General features: G+C 33.9%; 1 protein-coding gene across 1 annotated transcript; it reads left to right on the top strand.

The window, feature by feature from the left end:
- Positions 1-18,997, top strand: LOC138709614 (uncharacterized). Its single transcript, XM_069840514.1, has 4 exons — positions 1-500; positions 5,846-6,006; positions 12,040-12,147; positions 18,801-18,997. Exons 1-4 carry the CDS (start codon positions 372-374, stop codon positions 18,925-18,927), a joined length of 525 nt encoding a protein of 174 aa, XP_069696615.1. The 5' UTR covers positions 1-371; the 3' UTR covers positions 18,928-18,997.
- Positions 18,998-23,939: the final 4,942 nt, after the last annotated feature.

Genomic DNA, 23,939 nt, shown 5'->3' with positions numbered 1-23,939 from the left:
TCTTTAACAGATGTCAGTCATGCATAGCAGCGTCTACCTTAGCCATGCGACTACCACTTATGTTTCCGTTGAATAATTTATTTGTCGCAACCGTGTGTTTCACTTCACAAGTCAAATACCGCGAGAAAACAAACGTGAACACAACGGTAATACATGCTAACCGGAAAACCTAGGGATAGCGTCGGATCTGTAATTAGTACGTCTACCGCCTACAGTTGCAACAGAGTTTCCGTGCTGAATTCACAAGATTTTGAAATGTGTTAGCAACATGTAAATCAACATCAAATCAATTATTAATTACTATAGAAAATGTAGTGGTTTAAAACCTCGGAAACATCCATGTGAACAGTGTTGTGTTTGTACAAACAATTATGCCAAATAATATAACTGTTTTATTGTTAATAATTACCATGGGAACAGTAATTTCAGACGTGTCAGGACACATCAGGTCGCATCGAATGAAGAGAAAGATAGTTTTCGTCAAAGGAAGTAAATTCTTTGTAAGTTTGTGCATTGCATTATTATTATTATTATTATTATTATTATTATTATTATTATTATTATTATTATTATTATAAAGGTGTTTGAGAATAAGGTTATCAGGAAAATATTTAGGCTAAGAGAGATAAAGTTACAGGAGAATGGAGAAAGTCACACAACACAGAACTGCCCGCATTGTATTCTTCACCTGACATAATTAGGAACATTAAATCCAGACGTTTGAGATGGGGAGGGCATGTAGCACGTATGAGGGAATCCATAAATGCATATAGAGTGTCAGTTGGGAGGCCGGAGGGAAAAAGACATTTGGTGAGGCCGAAACGTAGATGGGAGGATAATATTAAAATGGATTTGAGGGAGGTGGGATATGATGATAGAGACTGGATTAATCTTGCTCAATATAGGGACCGATGGTGGGCTTACGTAAGGGCGGCAATGAACCTGTAGGTTCCTTAAAATCCGTATGTGTATGTATGTATGTATATATGTATGTATGTATGAGTGTATGTATGTAGGCTTATGTATTTACGTATGTACGTATTATTATTATTATTATCTACAGTTCATCACTGTCATATTACCCATGTTTTGTTAGATGAAAGCTTTACGTCATATTTTGTTGATCGTACAATACTTCTACACCCAAATACTCGATTACTTTATTGTCAAAACATTTTATAATTTACGACAGAGTCAAATTAATAAAACTTAGTTAAAATAATAAAATTAATTAAAATAGAACTCAGTTTCTATACAATTCACAGTACAGGTACTCATTAACGCCGTGAAAATAAATGAATAGCTCCATTAACAAGTCGGTGGTTAAAAAGGCACTCTAGCGGGATTTCATTGAACCTTGAGTCTGCATGGCTGAATCGACAGATGGCATCAAATAGCTGAGTCACCATATCTACTGTACAACAAAGCAGCCAATCGGACTGAAACAAGAATTCCCAAATAAAGGAATAGTAAGGCACAATAAGCCTCAGCGTGCAGTACTAGTCTTCGAGTCCCTGTTCCGTATATAGGAAAATAAAAGTGTTTCTCTTTACAGAATTCTAATTGGGTAACATACATAAAATATTAGAGAGTATTCGTCCGACCTTCATAGAGAAAGTTCCTTTCCCTTAAATGTGTCAACAAAAGTAAATGCTAATTCTTCCAAATGTGAAAATGGTGGATTTTTATGTTATAATTCTCCTAAACAATGTTTATAAAAACATTATTTTGTGAAGTGATATCTTAAAAAGTTACAGCGTATAAATAATAACAGTTAACTAAACCATTACATTAAATTACATCATTTTATTTAGTGCTCAAGTTAACCCCTAATAACATCTAAGCACTTATTATTAATTCTTTTGCGAAGGATTCTTCTAACATCTGCCAACATACAGGAAGTTACTTCGTAGACAGGACTTTTTCTTTTACATGTCACAAAGTGTATTAAGCCCGTATAAAACCACTGCAGTGGTTGCCTGGTCTAGAGCACCAGACTGTCACGCAGATGGCCCGTGTTCGCAGGCGGGTTTTTCTTCGAGGTTTGTATTATTTTAAAACAAGCTGTAACTTTTTAAGGCCTCACTTTAAAAAATGTTTCAAACAAAATTGCCCGATTTCTTAAGGAGAACGAATATATATATATATATATATATATATATATATATATATATTTACACACATATACGCACATATACGCACATATATATACACATATACATATAAACATACACATACACACGTGCACATTGCTTTATTCAAAATCTCGAATCAGCCTCCTGCTTGTGCTATGCCTGGGGCCCAAGGGGCTTGACAAAATCTAAAATACTCCGCCCATAATGAGATATGAAAACAGCATTTAAATTTATTGACCCGTGCGGTCCGCTGCACTTGTTAGAAATAAATATAAAGTAATTACATAATTAAAATAGGACATCTGGTCCAGGGAACATTCGTGTTTGATAGAGAAATAAATCGTTTAATATGTCACTTAATTTAAATTGTATTTAAATAATTAAAATGCGATCATTTTGCTCCAGAGACCACTCATTCAGTGTAATGATAATTCCTTTAACATGTTTCTTAATTGTTATTACATGCAAATAATTAAAATATGATCATTTCGTTCAGAGAACATCCGTTTTTGGTGCAATTTGGTCCCATCAAAATTTTGCTTGGAATGAAACGTATCGGAAATCATTTTTAAAGAAACTTTTGTTATGTAACATTTTTCACGAAAATTAATAATAAGGGAGATGTTTCGGGTTATTTAATTCAGACCCCTTATAACCCCCCTTTTAAATAAAGTATTTTGAATGCCATATAGCCTAAAATCTAAGTTACAACGAACTTAATTTATATTCCAATTTTCATATAAATCGGTTCAGCCATTATCGCGTGAAAAGGTAACAAACATCCACACAGACAGACAGACAGACAGACAGACAGACAGACAGATATACAAACATACAAACAAAAATTTCAAAAAAGCGATTTTCGGTTTCAGGATGGTCAATTATACATGTTAACACCAATTATTGTTGGAAAATCGAAAATTACAAGAAAAATTTTGGCTACAGATTTATTATTAGTATAGATTTAAGAGAAACTAACCTGTAACACATTATGTGGGCCATCTTGTATATTGTATGGTATACAGGGTAATTTAGGAGGAATAATAAATATTTTAATGGGTGATAGTATGGACTATTCTGAAATAAAAAGTTCATATAGACACGTGTGCAGTTTTAAATGGTTGTGGAGAAACAGACGTTGAATGTTATGCATAAGAAACGTTACAAAATGGCAAGGAACTAAGACAAATGACTTAATAATTATATTTACTGCTTGTTTAAATCATGTCAATACATATCAACAAATTCAATGCTCATTTCCGCTTTGTTGTCAATAGTAAGTGTTCCTCTTCTGAGATCGTCTTGTTATTTTATGAGGGCAGCACTATTCACAAGACGAGCGACCAATTCGTCCATTGTGTATATTTTGTGTTTGTACACTTCACCTTGCATCCACCATCACAGACGAAAAAATCGATAGAATTAAGCTCTGGGGACCTTGGTGGCCAATTCAAGTGCCCACTGCGACCGATTCATCGTTCAGGAAATGTTAGATTTTGATGATTTGTCACCTGACGGCATAATTCTACAGGAGCTCCGTCATGCTGGAAGAATATGCCCATCCTTGTAAACAAAAGAACTAAAAACAGCTGCTTCTCTACTTCCTTTATGAACAGTGCTGCCCTCAGGCGATCCCAGAAGAGCGACGCGTACTATTTTTTCCTACGTAGTTATTTGTCATTTCCTTGATATTATTTGTAAGGTTTGCTTTGCGTAACATTGAAGCAATTGTATCTCTACATCCATTGAAGATTGAACACATGTTTCTATGAACTTTTTTTTTTTACTCAGAATAGTACAAACTACCACCGTCTAAAATATTTACTCTTGAACCACAGGAACACAATATTCTGTTTAAATATCGGAATGGTGGAATTTGAGATTAATGACGTCAATGGCGGAAATATTGTGAAGCAAGATCTCCTATTTAATTTTCTCACCGACAGGATATTATTGTTCAAAATTAAATACATTCAATTACAGATATTATTTACATTTCTCTCGCACAACAAAATTACCGTTTTATGAATGGTTTTATTTTACTGTTTTAATTACTGAAGACTGTAGTCTTATTAACGGTAAAGGCGCATTGTTGAAATAATGAACATTTTTATGAATAATACTTTAAGATTGTAATCTCGCCCACATCTTCAATGTTATGCTCTAATAATGTAAGCTATTTAACTAAGTAAATCCAAACTACGAATAAAAATACACAGTGGGCCAAAAAAGGCACAAAATTTAAATGGTTATATTCCAGTAGCTAATGATTTCACTTCAAAGTTTATTTCACAAGCAAATTTCACAGTTTTTTAACGTTTATTAAACATTTCTTATTTTTTGTAAGGCAGTGCAAATCGATCGTTTATGCCGAACTAAGCATTATGGTCTTACAAGTTCAGCAGGCCAGGCCGTTTGTTGTGCTACCATCATTTGTTTTCTTCCGTTTTTAGTTCTCATTTGTGAATAATGGGTCGCTTAACGAACGAAGATAAGATTTTCATTAAACATTTGCACCAATATGATAATTTATCAGCCTGTCAAATTGTAAGGAACTGCGCTCAGCGAGAATGGTCTGTTTCAAGTGTACAACAATTGATTAGCAAGATACGGACATGATATCCCTCCTGAGAGATTATTGCGTGAAAGATCGCATTTCTCAGATTCTCTGATGGATTCCATGGAGTTTCAAACGAGATCTTAATTCTATGGACTATTTTGTATGGAGTCAACTACAAAAAGCAGTTTACTACAAAACAAGAATTCGTAATATTGAACATTCAAGACAACGCCTTCTTGAATGTTGGGACCGGCTTGATCAAAGACATATCCAGTGCTATTGGACAATGGAGAAGACGCCTACAAATGGTTGTGCGGGCAAATAGAGCATCATTTTTAATTCTGATTATTTGAAAGGTCATTAATTATTATTAATTTCACCAACATTCAGTTTCTGCATTTTGAAGTAATAAATTATCTTTAAAAACAACATTTTTCGCATCATTGTGTATTGACCTCCATAAAATTTTAATTGAGCCTCAGAAAACATAATAAAAAGTCCTGCTCATCTTTAAAGTCTACTCTTTCCAACAGTGTATTCATTATAAATTAATGTTATATATTTTCTAAAATAGAGTATTTCTAATTTTGTGCCTTTTTTTTTCGGACCACTGTGTATAATAATTCATATTACAAAAAATATAAGAAATAACTTTAAATTATTGTAACCCTGCATGAAAGCCTTCGACGAGGGTGTGAAGACTTTGTAAGACGTGCGTACTGTTGTGTTGTCAACGTGAAATTATTTTTGTACCGGTACTGAAATCGTGATGAATCCAATTCACTGTTTGCTACCATAATTTATGTTCTAGGTTTGGTTTGCACTATTTATTCATAATTTATTATGAGAATCACCACTGCCAACACCACCCTAAATCGTCACCATCCAATTCTTCTTCTTCTTCTGCTTCTTCTCTTCTGCGGAAAGTCAAATTCTTCTTCTTCTACTTCTTCTGCTTCTTCTTCTCTTCTGCGGAAAGTCAAATTCTTCTTCTTCTTCTTCTATTCTGCGAAAAGTCAAGAAATACTATTGCTATATGGTAAAACGCCTCTTATAAACTGACCAATGGATGCTTCAGAGTTGCTGATGTTACTAAGTTTTGCATCATAATTAAGAGGAATGAATACAATAATTTGCTGATTTTTTTCAGGTTCGTCTTAACTTCAAGGCCAACACGCTTCCTTACACAAATGTCTTTGCTTGGGCTGCTGGGTACAAATTGAACTTCGAACTTCCCCAAGAGGCGAAGGCACTTCCATTCCGATATCATCGAAGATCGTTATATGAGAATTTCGAAACGATAATAGATCAGTAAGTATACGTGAAACTAAAGCCGATAAAAATATGTATTTGTCTAGCCAGTTCTTTCTGAATAATTTTAGTTTATTAAGTATTTCTTTGCGCGTATGTACAAAACTTCTAGATATTTCAAGCCGCAGAGCTTGAGGCTTCTAAGAGGCTTCTAGGTATGGCTAATTGCCTTCTGAAAGTTGGAACTACAGATTACTTTGTCAATATTAAATACTCTGGTACATAATACCATTCCATGTACAACTGAAGAGAGTTCATTTTTATGGAAGGACTGGAATAGTATTTCATCCACTGTTCTAAGGACTGAGCGAGTTTTCAAGTGACATGCACAAAAAACAAAATTTTAGACAAGGATTGGCGTTGTTTTGAAAGAAAACAAGCTTAAAATATAGTGATAGAGGTCCCATAATCATATACAGTGTTACTATAAATGATCTTTCCTATTACAAACTTGAATAACTATCGTTAGAAGACACTTAGAAACATGATATTGGTATCAATGGAAAGAGAAACTGAAATAATTTTTGTTATGTTGGTGAACCTGTCGCATATTTATTAATTTCGTTGCTGGGAGACTGTATAGCAGAAAAATGGCTACAAACGAAGACAGGAGGGCATTTTGTGTGCTAGATTTTCATATATCCCAGCCTGTTGTGACTATACAATTTTAGAAGAAAATTTGGTGTTGATCCACTCAGTGAGCCCAGTATCCGTAAGTGGTGCGCTGACTTCAAAACGAGGGGATGCATCTGTAAGCGGAATTCAACCGGTCGTCCATCAGTAAGTGAGGCAAATGTGGAGCGTGTGAGAGAGAGAGAGAGATGTCAGAAACGAACTCAATACACGACTTCCAAGGAGATGGATTGGACGTGTTGGCCGTGAAGATTTAGAATGTTTGCATTGGCCTCCACGTTCCCCCGACCTCACTCCTTGTGATTTTTTTCTGTGGGGTTTTATAAAACAACAAGTGTATCAGCCACCATTACCACCTACCATTGAGGATCTTCGTGTCCGCATCACAGAGGCCATTGCACTGGTGGATGGTCCAATGCTGCAACGTGTATGGCAGGAAATTGACTACAGACTTGATGTGTGTCGTGTGACACAAGGGGCTCACATTGAGCACATGTGACTTACTTACGGTTGTGAACCAAATGTTTCTCTTTCTGTTTCATGTTTTCCAGTGAAATTTTTTTTAAATTGCTGGAGTTTCTGTTTCTGTTGATACCAATTTCATGTTTTCTAATTTTTTTCTGATTTAAGAGTAGCACACATGATTTAACCGAATGGATAACAAAAATATTTGAGTTTCTCTTTCCATTGATACCAATATCATATTTCTAAGTGTCTCCTAACGATAGTTATTCATGTTTGTAATCGGAAAGATCATTTATAGTAATACTGTAGATGTAGAAATCATAAACATCGTCAAATGGACTGAACCAGTTTTTGGATCACATCCTTCAATTATTTGCCTATAGTTCTTCATGTAGCGTACAATTTAGACTATAGAGGCTACACAGAGACTGTTCGAATCCTACTGATCACAGTTATTGGTCCAGGGCCAATGTCATTGAATGTGTTGTTTCAGTGTATGCCAGAGTACATTAGCCCCAAGTCGTGAGAACACATTTTACGCACCTACAGCATTGAGTGACAGATAAAATGTGAAATTTCATATTGTAAGCCATTCCTGATAGCAGCATGGAAAAAAGTATTTCCACAATTCACGAATTAATGCGTTGGTAAAAAGCTTATATTAAACAAAGATATTCACATAAGAGTCGCCTAGACTCAAACTGCACTTCATAAAAAAATCTGATTGTCAGAAAAGACGAAAAACTAGTGCAGTTAGATTCCAAACTGTGATTTTACTACTAAAGTTAAGGCAGATGAATTTCAGTTTGATTCCAAAAGAACAGTGTGTTACATTACCTGAAAAATTCTACACTGAAACGTACCTTAATGCCACATTTAAAATTTTTGATCCTACAAGACTCATGTGTTCATATTTTGAACGATTTTTTCTCCTGATTTATATTTCTATAACTACTATTGGACCCCATGTTGAATCTTTCGTACACTACTTTTAACACTTGAATATAAATAATTGATTAAATGGCGATCTTACTCGTGTTAATTATGTAAGCATATGCGGCTTACAGCTGTTTCGGTGCTAGTTGACACCATCCTCAGAGCCACACATACAATAACATAAATACAGACATGGAAATCCTACACATACAACCCAAAAACCAAAAACTCAACACACTAGAACAATATGAAATATACAGTCACACTAAAACACACATCAATCAAATTCTCAACACACAGATCAATTTCAGAACAAACACACTATTTGACACAACTCTTCATCACACGAACGCACCCACACAACAGGCAGCGAAGTTGAGATAGCGCCGAGATCTAGTAGGCTCTGAGGATGGTGTCGAATAGCACCGAAACAGCTATAAGCCGCACATGCTTACATAATTAACACGAGTAAGATCGCAATTTAATCAATTATTTACTACTAGCCGTACCCGTGCGCTCCGCTGCACCCGTTAGAAATAAATATAAAGTAATTACATAATTAAAATAGGACATTTGATCCAGGGAACATTCGTGTTTGATAAAAGGATAAATCGTTTATTATGTTACTTAATTTAAATTGAATTAAAAAATTAAAATGCGATCATTTTGATCCAGAGACCACTCATTTGGTCATAAAAATTAGTTTAGGAAATACAGGAAACGAATATACAGAATAGCCTATCAAGTTTTCTGTGCATAAGAATCTATTTTAATCTTACCTGTCCTCGATTCACTCAGAAGTTACTGTGATAACATTATAGCATTTTGTCCATCTAAAGAAACTACACTTTCCAATGGTGAATTAATAATTAATTATACAAATCGGTTAATTTAGCTTCTGATATTACTTCATACAAACACAGAAACATTCTCTGTAGGCTATCTTTCATAGCTTTCGATTGTTGCTGTCCAAGGCCCCTTATAGACGAAGTCATTTGTTTTTTAATTCATTCACGGCCTTAGATGGCAGTTATTTTAATTTTAAAACTCATTTATCTCATTAAATATCAGTCCTATCAAAATTTTTCAAGGAATAAAACTTATCGCAAATTATTTTTAAAGAAACTTTTGTTATTTAAGATTTTTCACAAAAATCAATAATAAGCGAGATATTTCGATTAATTTAATTCAGGCCCCCTTATAACACCCCTTTTGAATAATGTATTTTGAATGCTATATAGCCTAAAATCTAAGTTACAACGAACTTAATTTATATTCAAATTTTCATCGAAATCCGTTTAGCCATTATCGCGTGAAAAGGTAACAAACATACAGACAGACAGACAGACAGACAGACATACAAACAAAAATTTCAAAAAAGCAATTTTTGGTTTCAGGGTGGTTAATTATATATGTTAGGACCAATTATTTTTGGAAAATCGAAAATTACCAGAAAATTTCGGCTACAGATTTATTATTAGTATAGATTGGACCTGGTATCTCAGACATTAGAAGAAAATAATATGGAAGTCTTTCAAGAAATACTCCAAAAATCCAAGAAACAAACACTCCGGGGTTCCCAAGGATGAGTGAAATCTCAGTATTCTCCTTTAGAGTCATTGAACTCGCGCCGACAATGAATTCCAGAAGACAAAACAAAATAAGAGATTCCTATTCCACCTTTGCCCATTCTTTCGATTCCCGAGAAAGTTTTTCAGTAGTGTCATATCTAAATTTATAAATTTAAATTAATGTTTTGAACTGCTTTCAACCATAAATTTTAGTTGTCTATTTAATTTCTTCTCTTTTGCATCTTCATGGATTTTTCATCGTACAAAACAATAATAACTGAGAAAAGTTGTATTCTTTGTCAGGAAATACAAAAATTTAGGCTTACTTGTGTTGTATTTAGATAGATAGATAGATAGATAGATAGATAGATAGATAGATAGATAGATAGGTAGATAGGTAGATAGATAGATAGATAGATAGATAGATAGATAGATAGATAGATAGATAGATAGATAGATAGATAGAGATAGATAGATAGATAGATAGATAGATAGATAGATAGATAGATAGATAGATAGATAGATAGATAGATAGATAGATAGATAGATAGATAGATAGATAGATAGATAGATAGATAGATAGATAGATAAAATTTATTGATATAGTTCACAAAAGTACAAAACTTAATAATTTAACAAAAGATCTATATACAAATGTAGTTCTACATAATAAATATACAATTTCCTAAACTAATTAATCTATCGCAAATCTCAATAATTTATTGGTTCAAACTTGCACTTTGTGTTGTATTGTAATCAATGCAGTGTTGAGATTAGACAATATAAGATTTCTTTTGTTTGTGTGTGAAAAATTGAGTTATCTATAACTCAGTTGACTCTTACTGGGTCCTAATGTAAATATTAACCACGTGCCAGAGACCACAAGACATTACATTCACAGAGCAGTGCACCGGTAATGTGTTAAACACTACATCAATACTTAAGTTTTTGTGTGTACAGATCCAGCTGATGAATACAATTACGTATTTCTTTTGTTTCAATCGGACCTATTCTAAGTGTGAATGGAGTTTAGTTCTTGTATTTAGATAAGAAATTCATGATGATCAAAACCTATTTAATTATACAGATTTATTTTTTTAATTTTATTCGGTAGAATATGTAATACAGACAAAACTATTAAATTCTTAAACATTATATTGTACATAATTATGCAGCTTGGTCTAAAATAATTTATGCTCGACCATGCCGAAATGTAGTAATGTACACCTGGTAGCATCCCTTTAATGGAGCTCATTAAAGTACAGCTATTCATTAAAGTTCAGGTGTTCCACCAATCAGAAAACACCATTGTAGCAATATGAAAGCGCAAGTATTGATTCATCTCGGATATGCAATCGAAAGACAACTAGCGAAACGTCACGGAGGCTGGAAATCCAATACTGTCGCAAAAGGTTATGTTCTGTTACTATAATTATTATTCAAATAAATTCAATTTGTCATCTCGTTTTTCAGTGTCTAAATCAATTTCAAGGTTATATCAAGATTAAGGTTTATTTTACTCTCTAGATTATATCAAAGTCAGTGACATTTGTTTCTCGGAAAAAATCCATACTTTCGCGTCTGCGCACATCTCACAATTTAGAAGGTCACTTTGGCTCTTCACTTAGATAACCATAACATGAATACTTATGAATAATTTCAAGTTATAAATATAGTCGAGCATAAAAAGTCGTATGAAACTTGCCTATAATGGTAATTAAGATGATCGTATGAAAATTATGAAACTCGCTTGCGCTCGTTTCATGAACATACTCACGTCTTAATTACTACCATTATAGGCTCGTTGCATAATGTACTATAATACGTTAGAAACGAACGTATTACAACACTGAAATATTTATTTCATATTTTCACACTTTCACAAAATTAATTTAATATTTTTAACAAATTATAGACAAATTTTATTTATAATATTAAGCGAATAAGGAATAATGAATAAAATAGATCAAATTTCGGATTAGGGATAATGTCGCCAGGAGAAAAAAATATAATGCATGATTGTTTGTTATCTATGTGTAAGTAAATATCAATATGGGAAACATTTCTGTTTTATCAAGGTTCTTACAAAATTTCATAGAAAAGACGTAGCGAATTATCATCATTATAAACGTTTCAAAGTAGAAGGTATAATTATACAAGCAGTGGAAGTGCGGATTACATTTCATGATATTGAATGAGCTGTTCTGTTAGGATGAGATGAAAACAAACAGAAGTTTCATTTGCTCCACACAAAAACAAACTGAAAACCGAGAAAGAAATAACGGCAAGAGATTGAATGCTTGCTCAGTTCCTGGCACTGAAAAGGATTTCTTCTGAGGAATAGGGTTTTGATAATTGAGGAAGACACAAAAGTGAAGCGGTTGAGGCAACCAGTCTCATGCAATATTTCTCTTACTCTTAATGGCAGAAATGGACTGAATGGGAGGTCGTGCGTGTTGAGGTTCTTGTGTGAAGCTGCAGAGCTAATGATGCCCACAGACGGCCTCTTTCAGAAATTGGTGAAGCTAGTCTTTACGTAAGTATCAATGCAACTGACTCGTTAATTACTAGAATTAACACAAAAATATTATGTTTTAGTGTATTAATGTAATGTAGTATATCATAACGTAACGAAGCATAACACATGAGCTCCAACACGGAAATAAAGTGTTTCCGGACCTATGTTTATACAGGGACATCATTTTATTTTTACTTCAATTTTTATTGTACCTGAGTTTTTTAATTTACTTCACTCCCACCCCTTCTACTAATGAAGTTCAACCGTCCTCCACACAGAACCAAGGCCTCAAATAATCATAGTAGTCTTACGGTCACAGTAAACAGTACATTCCAATAATATGTTCGCGTTTTCCAATGACGAAAGAGCTTTCAATACTGAATCATTTTCGCACAGGTACTGTCATTGCAAGTTATCTTGAACCTTACATCCCCTAAGTCTGTCTTTGGAACTGCTCGGTACGGCATGTACTCATCAACGTAACGACACGGCAAGGATGCTCCTCCCTCGGGTAACGTGACTCTTTTCAAAAAACGTTGGTTCTTTTAACTTACGGCTCTCTACTGTAAAAGAACTTGGTTCAATACAGACATCATCTGCTCTCGATACTCCGGTTTTGAGAGGAGAACATAGTTTCGTAGCAAGCTTTAATTAACCTGTAATGAGTAAGTATTTAAATATAATCGTGTGTACACTCCTCTCTCATCCGGGCTGGGGACCGGCAATGGCGAAGTTACTACAGCTACTTCTATACATTATATAGGCCTGCATGACTTACACCTTCAGCTAATAAGTACATAGTCTTATAACAATATTTTACAGGCTTATTACTTGAATTTACATTAATTTACAATTAAACGCAATCCATATCCCTATCATTGCTGCCATCATCGCTTGTTCCAAAATTAATTATTTCGCCAATGGCATCATCCATTCGGAATTATCTTCTTAATCGTAGGTACTACTTTCTGAACACGATATAATTCTTCGATTGTATCCCGAATAACATGTTGATCGAAGTCGTCCACTTCAACTTTACACAAGTCTAATTCTGGAATGAAATAATATGTTTAATAGAACTATAAGAAAATAATAACTTGCAAAAGTAATTCATTATGTCGCTCTCAATACACACACTATTGTACATAACTATTGTAGCAATAATTTCTAAACATTACATACCTATTCTTTCCCGGAGTAGTGTGAGGTTCATTCGGTTGTAATTCAGTATGATTTTTAATTCTCTTCACGGAACAATACTTTTGCCAGAGTATTTAGCCGATCTCTCATATTCCTTAGCAAGAGGTTCCAGCAAATATTTGATTAATTTTCCCTCCTCGCAACGCTTGATTGTATTATATTTGCGATAATTTCTCTTTCTCGGCTGTGGATAACAGCGTTACTTTTTCTCCGCGGTGGTGTGATTTCACCATAATTACTACCCTGTGGTTGCTGCTCCATGGTAACACTACTGGTACGCAGTGAAGGAAATAGTACTATGTTTCTTGACAAGAGATTATGCTGCGGAGCATGCGCAAACAACTCAGTTGGCTCCACCCGCGTTACGCGCTTCCTTCCCTCTGCCCCTCTGTCCCCGCTCAGAAGGTTCAAGATAACTTGCAATAACAGTACTGTCATCCATTTGTCTACGTCGCATCCCGGTTTCCCCCACCCGCTTCTATTCGCCTCTCTGTAAAGGCTAGTGGCTGAGCTGTCTTAGCTCTTTTCTGAGAACATTAAATTCTGTTAGGAATTGGACGTCTACGTAATATTATACAACTGTTTAAAATAACTTAATTAAAAGGGCCTCGTTAAGTAATTAACTGTCACGTGATTTTCCCCCTTTCTACGACCCTACGACATAACCACTTGGACGGACAGTAGATAGCATGTCTGAGTAATTTTATCTTTTCGGATCGAGCAGAAGTGAAGATTGAATTTACAGTGCGTAAGGTATTCTTTTATAAAGTAGGTACAGAATTATTTCAACATCAGTTACTAGTACGAAGGACGAAACTGGTAACTGGAATTAGGTGCAATAGTTTATAGTGCGATAAGATGCATATTAGAACTGAATTCTGTATCGAAATGAACGGCCACCATTTTCAAAAATGTGTTTAAATATCCATATTAGATTATTTTTCAATTTAACTTTTTTCTCTATATCGATCGTCTAGTTCAAAAGTGCGACAACTCAAAACAACAAGTTTTGAGATATCTTCAGTTGAAAGTTCCAAATAAATCACATAGAAAGGAACAGATTTCTGGTTCATAACCACGACAGTTAGAAATGAGTCAGTATTCAGGACGAGTATATCACAGTCTTCCAGTTCATTATTAATACATTTCGAAATGTACTAGTAATGAATTAGTATTGTCCATAGTTACAGCATAATTACTTGTAGAGCATTGTAGGGGAGTTAGGCCTAAAATGACATACTTGGGTAAAATTACATACTATGTGTTTTGTGAAATTGACCAAAACAAATTTGATAAGAATACATAATTATTTTTTTCAGGATTTTCTTAAGGTAGGCCTATGTCATTTTAGGCCTAGTTCCTCTATTTCGTTTTTTTTTTCTTTTTTGTTGTAAATATAACTTATCTCAATATTGAAACGGAAAGAGCTCCGAAAGGGGCTTACAGTAGTATAAATAACTAAAAAAAATGGCAATTTGATATTGTACGCTAATGTGCTATAGACAGTATAATATACACTGCATAATGAATAGGTGCAAATGGACAGCTCAGTTCGTGAGTAAAAAAACTCATTATTAATAGTGTACTGTATTTTGAATAAACAAAAACCTAATGAAAATTATCAAACTCAAAATCGCGATATTTCCTAGTTTAAGTAAATGGATGAACTACTTTTCTTCCCTCCTATAGGTATCTAGTAAAGTGATTTGTTTGTATATTACCCCAGTATCATCGAACTCCGGTCGTAGAAGGGGCTAGCAAACGGTGTTTACGATTCTCAACCGTTGATCAAAAGATATAGCCAGGTTAATATTAGAAATGTTAGTAAAAATAAAATGATATCCCTGTGTAACATACACGGTGTTCCATTTCAAACCTCCATGATTTCAAGTAATCAGTGCTAACAACGTGTGCGGATTTACGAAATGAGACTGGTACTAAAAGAAAGAGAAACTCAAAGAATTTGTATTTCATTTGTTTGAAGTTGATGGTTTTGTCACTACGTTGCGCAACAATCGCAAAAGCAAAAATGGCGACTCCACACCAACGCGGGAAAACGGTGGTGTTATATGCGGAGACGAAATCCGTGATTTCAACGTAATGAAATCACAGACGAGTGAATGCAGGAGTTGCACCTGATGCAAAATCAATTAGACTCTGGTTCAATAAGTTTCTTACGACCGGCAGTGTCCTAAAACAATCTGGTGGAACTCGGAGTTCCGTGACAGAATAAAAGGTGGAAGAAATTCGAGCGGGATTTCAGAGAAGCCCGAGTAAATCCATTCGTCAGGCATCAATGCAATTCAATGTGCCTCCAACTCTGTAATTTATTTCTCCTCATTCTATGATATAAATTCAGGTGTATCTCAAGGTTCAGTCTTAGGCCCTATACTATATACAATTTATACAGCTGATTTCCCAATTTCTAATAAAGTATTGGTGGCTACTTTCACTGATGACACTGCTATTCTTGCTTCACATGAAGATCCATCAACAGCATCTGAAAACCTGCAGAATGAATTGAAAGAAGCAGAAGAATGGCTAGCTAAATGGAGAATACAAGCGAGTGAAAACAAATCAGTTCATGTTACTTTTGGAACCAGAACTGAAAACTGTTCTCCTGTAACACTTTACAACGAAGAACTTCCCGAAGCAGACGATGTTAAATATTTAGGTATGCATTTAGATCGCCGATTTACATGGCGTAAACATATTGAAACTAAACGTAACGAATTAAATTTTAAAACATCAAAAATCTATTGGTTATTGGGACCTAAATCAAAACTGTCATTAGAAAATAAACTTATTGTTTATAAAGTCATACTAAAACCAATCTGGACATACGGCATCCAACTGCTAGCAATTGAAACATTGAAATACTGCAGAGGTATCAGTCTAAAACTTTACGTTCCATTGTCACTGCACCATGGTATGTCCGCAATGATGTCATTCATCGTGACCTCAACATTTCAACTGTGAAAGAAGAAATCTCTAAATTCAGTAAAAAATACCTGCACCGATTAAATCAACATCCCAATCATCATGCATTAAATTTGCACGATAATAGTCAAACAATAAGAAGACTTAAAAGGACCAATGCTCTTGACCTTCCATTTATTTTTAATACAGCTATTTGAAACATTGTTATTTTTCTTTTGGAGTGTTGTCATGGGATAACATCTCCACTCATGTCATATTCTTTTATAATATTTACTTATTGTCTCTTGTAGATAGATTGTAAATGTGGCATGTGTTAAATAAAAAAAACTCTGTAATTTCGTTGCGTTGAAATCACGGATTTCGTCTCCGCATATCGCACTAGCGTTGCTATGGAATCGCCATTTTTTGCTTTTGCGAATGTTGCGCAACGTAGTGACAAAACAATCAACTTCAAACAAATGAAATACAATTTTGTTCATTTTATCTTTAATTTAGTACCAGTTTCATTTAATAAATCCGCATTCCTTGTTAGCAATGATTAATTGAAATCAAGGAGGTTTCAATGGAACATATTGTATTTTAATCTTCTATATGTGAGAAATATTTTCCTAAAATTTTGACATATCTTTTTGTTACGCCTGTATATATTTGAATCGTTTATTTTAGAAAGGACACAAGTCACATTTTTGTGGAAATTGATGGTTTGTTAAAAATACACTCTTTTGGAATCGGTGCATTAAGTTTAAAAAGGGCTCATTCCAATTCGACTCCATTTCCCAATAATTGAATAGGTATGTCCGTCAAATTGCTTATCAAAATCACAATGATATAAGTAACAAAATATTACAACATTCATTTTACAACATTTTACAATGTAGTTTTATAATGTAATATTTTGTTAATTATATCATTGTGATTTTGATAAGCAATTTGACGGACATACCTATTGAATTGAGCACGAGTTCTGCTCTTTCAGGAGTGAGCTAAAGTTTTATCTGTTTATATTACATTTTGTGTTACAATTATTAGAAAAATAAATAAATACAAATTATTGTAAAATATCTTATCGGACCCACACATCACGTTCATCTAATTTCGACTCCTTTTGCTGTATGAAGGTTAGATAAATACGTTTATTTCATAAAGGGCACATAACCCGGATATGTGTCCTTTCTTCACTAAACTGACTGCAGTCACATTGAAATTGAACATACAGTATCAAAAAAGTTCTCAAATATGTTGAAGAGGCATACTCTTTCTTTGACACCATTGTGAATTGGCCAACTACACCACAGGGTAATGCAGAGTAAAGTTTTACATGCCAAAGCGAAAATAAGAGGCTTATTTCAATGTTTATCACTATTTTGTACATTTGTTGTTCATTAAAGCATTGATTTATAATATGTTCACTTTTTCAACTCTCATTGTTCCTGTGTTTAGTTTAGAAAGGGCACATGTCCAAGATAAAAAAATCCATAGAAACCATATTTTTCATTAAAAGATTTTATGCTCGGCCATGCCGAAATATAGTAATTATACACCTGGTAGCAGCCCTTTAATGGACCTCATTAAAGTACACCTATTCATTGAAGTTCAGGTGTTCCACCAATTAGAAAATACCATTGTAGCAATATGAAAGCGCAAGTATCGATTATTCTCGGATATGCCACGGAGGTTGGAAATCCAATACTGTCGTAGAAGGTTATGTTGAAGAATCGATCCAAAATAAAATTGAAATCTCAAATACAATATTAAACTCAGTCGAAAAGAACAACACACATCAATTCACCGTCATCTTCCAGCCTTTCACAAAGCACATTCTAGCAAATTCATTTCTCCAATTGCACAATAAATCACCTATATTTGAAACAAAGTCAGTTCTGTTACTATAATAATTAGCGTTAATTGTAAATAATATTCACATAAATTCAATTTGTCATCTCGTTTTTCAATGTCTAAATCAATTTCAAGGTTATATCAAGATTAATGTTTATTTTACTCTCTAGATTATATCAAGGTCAATGTCGACATTTGTTTCTCGGAAAAAATCAATACTTTCGAGTCTGCGCACATCTTACAATTTAAGAGGTATTGCACAAGGTCAGTTCCGCTCCTCAGTCAGATAAGAATAACATGAATACTTATGAATAATTTCAAGTTAGAAATATGGTCGAGCATAAAAAGTGGTGTGAAACTTGACTATAATGGTAATTAAGACGCTCGTATGAAAATTATGAAACTCGCTTGCGCTCGTTTCATAAACATACTCGCGTCTTAATTACTACCATTATAGACTCGTTGCATAATGTACTATTAAACTCGTGTGTAAAAATGTATATTTTAGTGTCCTTCCCAAGATGCAATTCAAAGAATTGAAAAAAAAAATATTTAATTTAAACAGTGTTTGTGCCCCCTATAAAATTTGGAAAATGTGACTTATGCCCTTTCTAAAATAAACGATTCATTTACAACAATATAAATAGTATTTAATTTGTATAAATGAGATGTAATTGATATGAGCATTTTTCCAGGGTTCCTGAAGGGGCGGAGCACACTATATTTCCGTACCACATACCAAAGGACTGCAACGAATTGGCCTCCGATTGTCCTCTGTCATTACTTCACATTCTCTCTCTCGAACAAATCGAACACCTGTAACTTGCCATGTGTAATTAACCTGTATGTACATTGAAAGACAATTTTAAATATAAATCATTTATTGTTACTATTCTCAGAATATTACTTCCTTTTGTATCAATGCCAGATGGCCATATTCGAGCAGGCCTATATTAAATGTATACTATATTATTCTAGTGAGAAGTAAGAATCTATAATATGTACAGGGTGAGGCATTTAAAACAGCCCACCTGATTAGCACTGCCATTTTTAGTGATAGAAGAACATTCTTTAGACAAAAGTTGTTTGACTTGAAGTGGGACATCCTCGTCCTCGTTTCCTGGGGACAGTCCCTGGATTTTGCTTTTTGTACCGAATAAAATTCGACCCCGGAATGTCCCCAAATTTAACAATTTGTACCTAATATTCTCAGATTTTAGGTATTATTATAATTTTATGAAAATGCTCTTGAATATAACTGTATCTTTGGTACTCATTCATACCTGAGGAATGTACGAGTATATTGGAGAGATATGCTGTAGGAAGAGACAAATTTGAAGACACATTCCACTATCTTTCTTCGAATGTAGATGTACAAGTACTTGACCTGAATGAAATAATTATTTTATAAAATTTCTTGTCTGAAGAAATATGTGACTTCACAGGAAATAGCAAAGTTTAATGAAAAAATACTACCCTTTGCTCAAAATGCAGTGAAATTTTTTAAGTATCTCCGAGAAAATGATTTTCTGTGTGCAATTCCAGAAGTTAATCGAAATATCTCCACATTCTTTCTGGAAATAATGTTCAGTGAAGAAATTTTTTTCTTCTATGAGAATGTTGTGGAAATCCAAAAAGTCCAGAATGGGTTTAGAAACTGTTCGAGCCATGCTTGCTATCTGAACCAACTTCAATATGCCCTGTCAGAAATTCGTTGCAGAATTGAAATCATGAAAAGACCTGCTTAAAAATTAACTTTTCTGAAAATATCATCAGTTTAAGTAATAGTTATGTAGAATTAATATTTTAATGTTTAAATAGAATGGGTGTTTTATTTCTTTAAGGTGTGTGAAAACAATAGGCCTATAAGTGAATGGCAAACTTACAGAAATGTTAAGGATAGTTTTTTCATATATCGATATCTGTCCCTGGAAATTGTAAAAAAAATATGGTAACCTTAATATAAAGTCATATTGATAGTTTTTAGTGTTGTGGAATTTAATCGATTAATCTAATGGATTAATCGATCAATTTGTGTTGTAAGATTAATCGATCAGAAATATTTAATCGAATAATCTAGTCGATTAAAATTAATCGGTTGTAGTTGATATTAATTACTATTTTGTTAAACTCAACTAAAAATTCGGACAATATTCCTCTCTCGCATTGTTGTCAGCTCATCTTCCTAGCACATGAAATACATACTTTTCTGGGATTCGTCCCCCTCATCTCTTATAAAATAGCCTTGTCTACACTGTGTGCAAGTGAAAGAGTAACTATCTTCTTCTATTTATAAAATCTGGTAATTCGATTACAATAGGGGCCAGTCTTCTGTTTCGACCGCTGTACTTTTGCAGTTGCAGTTTTTGTACTGAGTTTGTATATGAAGGCTGTGTTTAGTTTGATAAAGAAAAAAATAAGTTTTCTGTGGTCTGTGAAAAGTGTAAACTCCATTATGTCATATGAGAATTTGAGAGGTAAACTCGGTGAAACGTTTGGATTTAAATTGAACGATCGTGGAGAAGTGCTCAACAGAAAAATTTTCTTTTTCGTATTTAGTGATGCAGGAAACCTTGTTACTAAACGTAGAGAGGCACTTAATTCGGAGCATGTGAATGCACTCACATGTTTAAAATCATGGATGAAGCAGTATTAACTAGTTGAGTCTTCATACTTTTTGTTATTTATGTTTGTCTAAAAATTCCCGGAGAAATTGACACAATCAATTATAAGCTTCATAATAAATATGTTAGTAAATAATTAAAATAGTTGTTTTATAATATAACGACACAATATGTACAGATATACAGGGACATCATTTCATTTTTACTTCAATTTTTATTGTACCTGAGTTTTTGAATGTACTTCACTCCCACCCCTTCAACCGTCTTTCACACAGATCCAAGACCGCATATACAGTCATGATAGCCACAGTACGTTCCAAAAAAATGTTCACATTTTCCAGTGAGAAAAAGCTTTCAATATTGAATCATTTTCGCACAGGTACTGTCGTCCATTTGCCTACGTCGTATCCCGGTTTCAACAACCAGCTTTTATTCGCCAGCTAGTGGCTAGGTTGTCTTAGCTCTTTTGTGAGAACATTAATTTCTGTTAGGAATTGGACGTCTACGTAATATTATACAACTGTTTAAAATAACTTAAATAAAAGGGCCTCGTTAAGTAATTAACTGTCACGTGATTTCCCTCCTTTCTACGACCCTGCGATATAACCACTTGGACGGACAGTACATAGTATGTCTTAGTAATTTTATCTTTTTGGGCAGAAGTGAAGATTAATTTACAGTATGTAAGGTACTCTTTTATAGAGCAGGTACAGAATTATTTCAACATGAGTTACTAGTACGAAGAACTGGTAATTGGAATTAAGTACAATATGCTATAGTGCGATAATATGCACATTAGAACTGAAGCTTCTATCGAAATGTGTTTAAATATCCATATTATGATTACTTTTCAATTTATCTTCATTCTCTAAATTGTACGCTAATGTGTTGTAGACAGTATAATATACACTGCATAATGAATACGCCCACATGGACAGCTCAGTTCTTGAGTAAAAACACTCATTGTTAATACTGTACTGTATTTTGATTGAACAAAAACCTAATGAAAATGGTTAACACAAAAGCGCAATATTTCCTTGTTTACATAAATGGAAAAAACTACTTTTCTTCCCTCCTATACCTAGTAAAGTGATTTGTTTGTATATTACGTCAGTATCATCGAACTCCAGTCGTGGAAGGGGATAGCAAACGGCGTTGATCCAGAGGTATAGGCAAGTTAATATTAAAAATGTTGGTAAAAATGAAATGATGTCCCTGTACAACACTTAATGATTATGCTTATCACCGAACACAAGTTAAATGTAACAATAAATTGTGTATTATAGTATATTACAACATTTTTTCAAATCGATCAAAACTGGATTAATCTATCGATTAATCGATTAAATTCAAATAGTTAATCGATTAAATATTTTGATCGATCAACAGAACTATTTTTTTCATAGATGGTGGAGTAAAGGGGATCTGAAAGCCTGCTTTTTATTTTAAATTGATTGAAATTTTTTGCTATTTATCGTTTAACAGTGAGTTTGAAGGAGCATACGACGGAGGTATCTTGAGGGACATTCAAGATAACTGAAGGACAATGACTAGGAGAAATAATTTACTAAGAAACCGATAAATTACTTCGTTTCCCTATTGTACAGTTGGAATCATAAAATAGAGTGTAAACAAACATTCAACTCTTTGTATATTTCCTTTGTGTATCTGTTTGCACGAAGACCAGATTAATCTGTGATACTCTGTAGTAATGGTCAGAAGAATAATTCTTTCTGAAGTTATTCAGGCGCTCACAATGATTTTCACAAAAGATGACCGACAAGTAAGTGAAATTCATATTATCTTTCTAATTTATTGTACTTTACTCCATATTTCACAATTTTCTGCAACCCGCTATAGTATTCTCACTTTTATTCAGGAATAAAAACGACAATGGTATAAATATTTGCTTGCTTAAAATTACAAATAGCATTATGCTAATCTACAAAATACGTAATATTGTGAACGTATTTCTTATTTTGAATGAATTTTATTTAATTTGCTGTATTTTAGTGTGGATAGTTGTGTGTTCAGATTATAATTTATGTGTTTAGTTTGCACAATTTTTTGTAGATGTTTATTTTGCATAATTTAGTGTTTAGTCTGTATAGTTTGTCGTGTTTAGTTAGTATACATTTTTATGTGTTTAGTTTGTAAGTGTATAGTGTAAGCTCTCTTGGACTGGCTCTCCAAGTGTAGTAGACCTTCAGCTCACCCTACACTCCTGTAGGAGGCCGTTGGCCTTATGGGATTTCAGGCTTTTCGTATTTCGTATTTATTATTTCATTTTTTTACAGCGGCACTCATTTATTGGGACATCTTTAGTCTCTTCAATGACGCGATAAGAAAGTTCAACTGTTCTTTGTATCAAGTTCTCCGCTTTCGCATATTATTAATGGTTTTATGTCTAAAATTTTATAAGCAACTATATATTTCCTGAATCGAGCACCAGAGGTCGTAGCAGTCGCACAACTCTTAGAAGACATCTCTGGAGTCCTCTTTATGCAGAGGTAGGTTCTTTTACAAGCTATGAACGTATGGTACGTGTCCCTCAGCATCACTTTCTTCGCGAAGGAAAGCATGCTATAAATTTCTATTGTCATTAAAATTCATAATCCTCGGCCAGATTTGAACACAGGAACAGGATGGCAACCCAGACAGCAACCAGATCACCACAAACCATGCCGTATAAATGGCGCAGGTACAGTCCATATTTCCTCTGTCGGAAAAAATGTTGGATTGTAAAATTCCTTTTCCGAACGAAAAGTTACATTTCTTTCGATCAATTTCTGCACATTTAAAGGACAAAACTAAATTTTATGAAGAGGTAGGTTCTTTTACCGGCTGTAAATACCATGGCTCGTGTCTCTGAGCTTCTCTTTCATTGCGACCACCAGAGGAATGAAGATGTTAAAGGAAAATTAAAAGTTAAAAATATAATAACAGAAATAGTAGAATAAATAGAGAAATGGAAACAACTTGTTGAAAGAATACTAGATTCCCGTTATTCGAAGACAGCTCTATCGTACAGACCAACTGGATGAAGAGATCGGAGAAGACCACAAAGAACATGGTTAGAACAGTGAACGAAAACAGACAAAAGTGTCTAAACCGGAAAATCAGAACAGGAAGAACTAAATTTATTTCAACCATTTGTTTGCTGCTCTCTTAAATTGATTGGGCATATTCAATCAATAGCTTTCTCAAAAC

This window comes from Periplaneta americana, chromosome 1 (genome assembly GCF_040183065.1).
Source record: "Periplaneta americana isolate PAMFEO1 chromosome 1, P.americana_PAMFEO1_priV1, whole genome shotgun sequence".
Lineage (NCBI taxonomy): Eukaryota > Metazoa > Arthropoda > Insecta > Blattodea > Blattidae > Periplaneta > Periplaneta americana.
Note: the sequence above shows the minus strand (reverse complement) of the source record. Positions and strands in the feature narration are given on the sequence as shown.